We start from the raw sequence: 7,346 nt of genomic DNA on the forward strand, positions 1-7,346 counted from the left end.
CTTCTTGTGCCAATGTGAGTAAAAGCTGACTCATGATTGTAATTTCTAAGGCCGCACGAGTAGGGAATGCTGGAACAACAAGCTCGAAAGACTAGGACAGCCGCGAAAGAGTATTTTTGCATGACAGATAAGCATCTCTATGCGAAAGACAATTGACCTAAACATTAACCAGGAATTGAGAACTCTACATAGATATGACTGACCCTCATTATCTCTCATGAAATTTCCACATAGATCTGCCAAAGCAAAAATATAGGAAAAGCGGTTTGTGAACCATAACTTATAATTGAGCATTCTTTTCAGTTCCCTTCTTATAGATTTTAGATTGATCTTTTAGATTGATCTTTCTCTACTACAGGGTCTAAAGATTGGCCATGAAAGAGAATGTGTTTGTGAACAGGCTAATTTCCATCAGTGGGTCACTTGAATTGGATGGAATAAAAAAAAAATTAGCACCTATTCGAGGGAATAGTATTATGGGTCTTTTGCTCAGGTAAAGACATTTTTCAATGTCCAGCCAAGCCCTGCTTCAACTTCAAATCAAGGTACTTCGTCAAGGGGAGAGGACAAGCGATTGTTCCTTGTACCGGCTAAAAGAATCTGAAGCAGCATTCTCCATGTTGAACTAACACATAAAAAGCATGTCTGGTTTTAAAATAATAGCCGTCCAATTTTATAAGTGACATAATTGGCGGGGTTGGCAACGAAATTAGCTTAGGCCTCTGATTGGCTTTTTACCAACCCTACATTAAAAACTGAGAATAATTTCAACCCATGAACATGTTGGTAAATTAAGACATTTAACATAATGTTTTTAATTTAAGAATATTGCTATTATGCATTGTACGGGCGTTGAGCAATGTAATTAGTTATCTTTAATACAAATTCATGAAAAGAGAGAGAAGCGAAAGTTAAAAACTATTTGAAACTAATTATAGTGTTTTCTTCTACTTCCACCGACAAGAGGAATTATCTCGATATTATGTTATGATTGGATCGGTTCATAGAATTAATTGTTGGGTAACTTGTCTCCAAGCGATTGCATTAAAAGTAAACTACTCATGTTCCAAACAATTTCTATCAATAAGTTTTATGTACCAATTACCAGCATCATTGTTAGTTCAACATGGAGATGCTGCATTATTGGGCCCAGGCTAAAAGCTGGACATGGAAAAACTTCTTGACTTGAGCAAAAGACCCAAAATTCTATTTCCTTGATAGGTGCTTTAGTTATTTTATTTTAGCATCAAGCTTCGATAGATATTAGCCTCACGACATCTTTTACAATGACTTCAAACTAATTTCCACATTTGCTTCTAGTAGAAGCTAGCCTTCTTTTTTGCATTGATAATTTGCACGACCCTTTGTGGTTGAACTCCGCTTTGACAGCAGTTCTTACTATTTTATGTCTTATGTAACAAATGGAGCCTTATAAGGCGAGCGTGTATAAAGAACAAATAAATATGTGGAATGCCTCTTTTGATAATCAGGAAATGGAGGAGTCATCAGGATGTGATTACGAAGTGTTTTTGAGCTTTAGAGGAGCAGATACTTGTACGGACATTGCCGATTACCTTTACGTCGGCATGATTGATGCTGGAATTCGAGCATACAGGGATGATGAAGAGCTCCGTACCGGGGAAGAGATAGGCGACCAGCTTCTCCAAGCAATTCGGCAGTCAAAGATCTCAATACCAATCTTTTCTACAGGATATGCTGATAGTCCATGTTGCCTTAGAGAGTTGGTCAAGATGGTGGAGAGCAAGAACACAAGGGGACAAAAGATCATGCCCATTTTCTACAATGTCGCACCATCTGAGGTCAAATACCAAAATGAGCACTACGGCAACGCCATTGTTTCTCATTTAAACAAGAAGCGATTCGATGATGAGACTATCAACAACTGGAAGGTTGCTCTTAAAGAGGTTGGAGAACTAAAGGGATGGGATCTCCATAGCATGCTAAACAGGTATTTAATTATATCACATACGAATTGTTTGTTCCAGATGCATTATTTTCCTCAGCTAAACCTCATGTCTTGATGTTGTTTCCTCCAATACTATCAGAGGCAAAGGTGAATTTGTGAAAGAAGTTGTCAATGATGTTTTGACTGAGTTGAAAAATGCTTACTTGGAAATATCTGATTGCTTTGTCGAAGTAGACAATCATGTGGATGAAATCATGAGCATGATAGGTGCACACAACCATGAAACAAAGATTGTTGGAATCCATGGTATGGGTGGCGTGGGAAAGACAACTCTTGCCAAAATAGTTTACAATCAACTTTCTAATGATTTTGTTCATTATTGCTTCCTTTGTGACATTCGAAAAACAAAGATTACACGCTTGCGGAATCAACTCTTATCGGACATCCTTAAAAGAAATGGCTTGATATCAACAATGTCATGGAAGGGAAAAAGGAGATAAAAGAAAGGTTACACTCTAAAAAAGTGCTTCTTCTACTTGATGATGCTGATGATGCAAGTCAACTTGATGCGCTCGTGCAGAAGCATGAGTGGTTTGGCAAGGGAAGCAAGATTATCATTACAACAAGAGATCGAGGAATTCTCAATGTTGATGAGACTTACGAACTTACTGGCATGGATTTTGATCATTCTCTCAAACTTTTTAGTAAACATGCATTTAGAAGAGATTATCCCCTAGAGCAATACATTTATCACTCTGAAAGGGCAGTAAATATGTGTAACGGTCTTCCTTTAGCTCTTGAGGTAATAGGTTCTCTTTTATCTGGAAAAAGCGAAGAGGAGGGATGCCACATTAAAGGAGCTACAAGAATCTCCTCAAGAGAATGTTAGAAAGAAGTTAATGATCAACATTGAGGCCTTAAATGAAAACCAAAGAAAAATATTTCTCGATGTTGCTTGTTTTTTCATTGGGCATGATAAAAGAATTGTGATTCACTTGTGGGAAAGTTGTAAGTTTCTTCCTCATCAATCTCTTGGAATCCTCCAGCAAAGATCTTTGATAAAGATTAGAGACAATAACCAATTGTGGATGCATGATTGGTTAAGAGATATTGGAAGAAGTTTTATAGAAGAAGGAAGTGGTATGAAACCAGAGAACCAGCAATGGGTGTGGACTCATGAGCAAGCATTGGATGTTTTAGAGAAAATGCAGGTAAATCGTACAGCTTCATTCCTTTAAAAGAAGATTGGTCACCAATATATTTGTTTTGGTTTTCGTTTCTAAAGAGTCGATTTATTATTCCAGTGTACTTACAAATGTGGTTTATCAATTGTTTTCGATGTTAGGAGAAGATTTAATTGTTTTCCCTTGAAGGATATCAATTGTACATCATGGTTTTTTCTAACTTATGTTTTCTATTTTTATTTTGGCAGAATGGAGGTGGTTTTCATAGAAATGAAAGCATTAAAGCAATATGTCTTGAGTTCGATGAACAATCTCAATATCCCTTCATCAAAGAATTCTTAGCTAGCCTTTCAAATCTAAGGTACCTTCGAGTGGACAGAAAGTCCATATCTCAAGTGGATAGTAAAGACTTCAATGGAGACTCGATGTCCATCCTTACTAAAGCTAATCCTTTCCAATATTATCGGAATTCAAATTTTCTTCAAACCCCATTTGGCTGATTTAATCTCCTTTCAGAATTGAGATGGCTTTCATGGAATTACTTTCCTATGGATTATGGGCTGACCAGTTTCTCCTTAAGGAAGCTAGTAATCCTTGATTTATTAAGGAGTAACATCACAGAAGAATGGGATGGATGGAGCCACATAAAGGTATCATTTTTCGAATAAAATCAATGTGTGTTTTGTTGTATATTATCTTAATTTTACCTGAAGAGAAATATGTTGTCTTCTTTTCAGCGAGCTAGGAATTTGAAGGTCCTAAATCTAACTGGATGCCAAGAATTGCGTGAAACTCAGACTTGTCTTTTAATGTGAATTTAGTACAATTGATTCTCGAAGGATGTAGGAGTTTGGTTCAATCCATCCATCCATTAGTCACCTTAAGAGGTTAGTCATCTTAAACTTGAAGGATTGTTATCATCTCCACATGCTACCTGATGAGATGGGGGAGCTAGAATCTTTAGAGCAACTTCTTTTGGACTCTACATCTATAGAAGAGATCCCTGAATGGAGAAAGGCGAAGAAACTGAAAATTCTCAGCTTGGTTGAATGTAAATCACTAAGACAGTTCAATTTCATTGGTTGTGCAGCATCATCAATGGGAGTGGATTTGTTTTTCACTCAACAACCTAAGTCGATTGAAAACTTCAATTCACTAACTGAGTTGGATCTAACGAGTTCAGCAATTCAGGAGTTGCCCGATTTAATTGGAAACATGAAGAATTTGAGAGTATTAAAGATGTTCAAAAGCAACATAAGAAAACTACCCAGTGCCATTGGAATGTTGGAGAAGCTCGAAGAGTTAGAGGTAGGGGCATTGACAGAACTGAGAGGAGAGATTTCCAACAATATTGGGAAGCTACGATTTTTGAAAAATTTTTGGGTGCTTATCTGTGGAATTTCAGCGGCACCGCAACTTCCATAAAGTTTGATAGATCTATGTTTTGTTTCGCCTTCAATAAAGATGTTGCCACTCTCGAACCTATTAAACTTGAGATTATTGAAAGTGTGTTCTTCAAGTATAACCACCCTATCACCCGATATCAGTTATCTTTCTCAGCTGAAGGAACTCATTCTCCACTGTGAGAATTTGCAATGCCTACCTAGGCTTCCGACAAATCTGTCATGTTTAAGGATAAGGGAGAGTAACAGTTGGAAAACTACAAATGATCTCTCGGATTTGAAATCATTACAGAAGTTGTTAGTTCAGGATTGTCGCAGGCTAACGGAGATTCGAGGCCTTGAAGGTTTGCAGAATTTGAGAGAATTAGAGCTCAATAGACTTCCATCATTGGCGAAGTTGCCTCATCTAACTAATTTGGAGAAGCTCAAGGACATTCGTCTAGAGGATTGTCCTGGGCTTTTTAAGTTTCAGCGTTGTCGCTCAGTGGAGTTCGTTGATATTGACCTCGGGCTTTTTAAGTTTCGGTGTAGTATCTTAGTGGAGCTCGTTGATAATAACCTCGGTTTGAAGATGCTGCATGCTACATTGGTCTCCAAACTTCCACGTTTTCAACTTCAACAAAAGGAGTTTGATCCGTTTATATTTTGCACACGCTGTAGCCCTCCGATTATATTTTGCACACGCTATAGGCCTTTGCATCGTTGACGTTTTCTTTTCACTATTTTGCATCACGTATGTATTAAGGCCCTTGATAAGTGCCGTCTCTCCTACTTTATGATGTGATTTTGGTTACTCAAAAATAAATCAATCATGCTTCCTAGCAAAATGAACGAGAATCTTCTGCTGATATAAATCGATATGGATAAAATATCGTCTTTTCGGAAGACTATAAGAAGGTATTGGGCCGGAACTCTGCTTCCTTCTTTGCTCATAAGGACTAGTAATCTTTTGACGAATAAGATAACTTCTGTTTGGCTTTTCTTATCTGGCAATCCAGTCTTATTCAAATTTGATTTATTTTGTCTTTCACCGATTCGACTTGCCGACATTTGATTTTGTCCCTATTTCCTATTATTCAACTACGCTTGCTAATGTCAAAGAATTAAATGATTATCGGGTTACGATTTTCTTTTAGGGAAAAAAGATTTGATCTCTAAAGCTTGAAATAATAGCTTATTTAAATAGGTTATTACAACCCTTTTTTTGTGGTAAGTGATTATTTAAAACTAAGCATTTATCATTATTCTTTTCATTATTTAAAACTATTGCCTAGCAGATAACCTGGTTCTTCAATTTACTTTTGTTCAATCGACTAAATTCTATACTTTTTACTTGAGTTGTTCCTTCCGTAAAAAAGAAAATGGAAATGTCGACATGGACTCACGCATTAACATTGTGTTAGAGCTAATTGAAGGACCGGACGCCTCGCGCACCTCTAAGCCAAAATCCTTGGGGGCTCGATGCACCCAAAAGAACAACAAACAAGATCCTACCTCGCTCGGGAAGAGGGGTAACGTCAGTGGGTCGTCGCCGGGTTTCAAGTGTGTTTGTTGATGGAGAACACTCCCTCGCTCTCAGTCTCTCACTCCGCTCTCTCCGCTCACGATGTCCCCCGGTTTTTTCCACCCTCGGACTCACTCTGTCCTCCCTCTTTTATTGGGTTAGACGACCCCTCTGCCCGTACCCCGGGGAAGGTGGGCCTGCTGCCGGCCGGACGTCCGGCCGACTGCTCCCATCTTGTCGCCCACCTGCCCCCTCATCTCTCTACTTCTCTGCTCCGGCGTCCCCAATTGCGTGAGAGAGAGGAGGAAGAAGGTGGGGGGAAGGAGGCCGAGTCGGGCCGGGGAAGACACAGAAGGAATGGGCCCGGCTTGGGCGGAAAGAGAAAAAGGAAAGCCCAGCCCCCGAGCCCTTCTGGCACTTTTCTTTTTAAAAAATTTAATTAATAATAATTTTTAAAAATTTATATAAAATAAAAGAAAATGAAATAAAACTTAGTCGATGCTTAACTTGCGTGATGTGCTATTTAATACAAATGGGTACGGTGGAGTTGACTCCTCGTTTTTTGACAAGCCACCAAAGCATTTATTTTTAACCGTGAATGTCATTGTAATATTAAATATTGATACCTTGTTCTAAGAAATATGATTTTTTTTTTATACCGACGTTTGTTTGTATGCAAGATGAATGAGACGAAAAGAATTGGGTTTGGGATATTAACTTGTTCTATACTGGCATGTTACGTCTCCTAGACGAGTCAATTACCAAAGAAAGTCCATCTAGAATCGAAAACACAGGGTCCGACGCTGCCCCACATCCTACACACGATGTCAAAATTCAAGCCTGATTGGTTGCCACAACTTTTGCCCAAAATTTATTAAAAAAATTAATTTATTTATTGGGTCTTTTTTGGCTATTGTTAAAATAATAGCATCTATGCTGTGAGGTACACATTCTTAAATGAGTCGGCCCCACTACCATTTCTGATTATAGGCTATTTATTTTTTTGTGCCCAAAACATGTTATTATTCTCGTAATAGATTGAGGGTCTATCTGTTAACTTCCACATTAGTGACCGATTCTATTTTTGTTGTTCACAAGAACAAAAAAAGGAACAATAAATCCGTTTGGTAATTTTTTTATTCTTGAGAACAAATTTGTTTCTGAAATAAATTTAAAACAGAATCAAGAAGTAAAAAAAAAAAAAAAAATCGTTTATTTATCCTAGAGAACAATTCGAATCAAGCCTAATTTTTTTTCTCTCTTTTTTTCTTCTTTTCTCCTTCTCTCTCATTCTCTCTTCTTCTTACTCATAACCAGTCATTGATCAC

The 7,346-nt window shown here is 37.8% G+C and overlaps 2 protein-coding genes across 2 annotated transcripts; both read left to right on the forward strand.

Annotated features, from left to right (window-relative positions):
• Positions 1-1,493: 1,493 nt before the first annotated feature.
• Positions 1,494-2,427, forward strand: LOC120286259 (disease resistance protein RPV1-like). The gene is made up of 2 exons (XM_039313473.1): positions 1,494-1,969; positions 2,067-2,427. Exons 1-2 carry the CDS (start codon positions 1,494-1,496, stop codon positions 2,425-2,427), a joined length of 837 nt encoding a protein of 278 aa, XP_039169407.1.
• Positions 2,428-4,053: 1,626 nt separating this feature from the next.
• Positions 4,054-4,697, forward strand: LOC120293747 (disease resistance protein RUN1-like). The gene is made up of 2 exons (XM_039313475.1): positions 4,054-4,412; positions 4,517-4,697. Exons 1-2 carry the CDS (start codon positions 4,054-4,056, stop codon positions 4,695-4,697), a joined length of 540 nt encoding a protein of 179 aa, XP_039169409.1.
• The last annotated feature ends 2,649 nt before the right edge of the window (positions 4,698-7,346 follow it).

Source organism: Eucalyptus grandis, chromosome 5, assembly GCF_016545825.1.
Source record: "Eucalyptus grandis isolate ANBG69807.140 chromosome 5, ASM1654582v1, whole genome shotgun sequence".
NCBI classification, from domain to species: Eukaryota; Viridiplantae; Streptophyta; class Magnoliopsida; order Myrtales; family Myrtaceae; genus Eucalyptus; species Eucalyptus grandis.

What these genes read in the sequence shown, in the direction of transcription:
- LOC120286259 (XM_039313473.1), top strand. Translation starts at nt 1,494, where the DNA reads ATGGAGGAGTCATCAGGATGTGATTACGAAGTGTTTTTGAGCTTTAGA. An exon ending in CTCCATAGCATGCTAAACAG is followed by an intron (nt 1,970 to 2,066) that starts GTATTTAATTAT and finishes CAATACTATCAG; the next exon opens with AGGCAAAGGTGAATTTGTGA.
- LOC120293747 (XM_039313475.1), top strand. Translation starts at nt 4,054, where the DNA reads ATGGGGGAGCTAGAATCTTTAGAGCAACTTCTTTTGGACTCTACATCT. An exon ending in ATGTTGGAGAAGCTCGAAGA is followed by an intron (nt 4,413 to 4,516) that starts GTTAGAGGTAGG and finishes GTGGAATTTCAG; the next exon opens with CGGCACCGCAACTTCCATAA.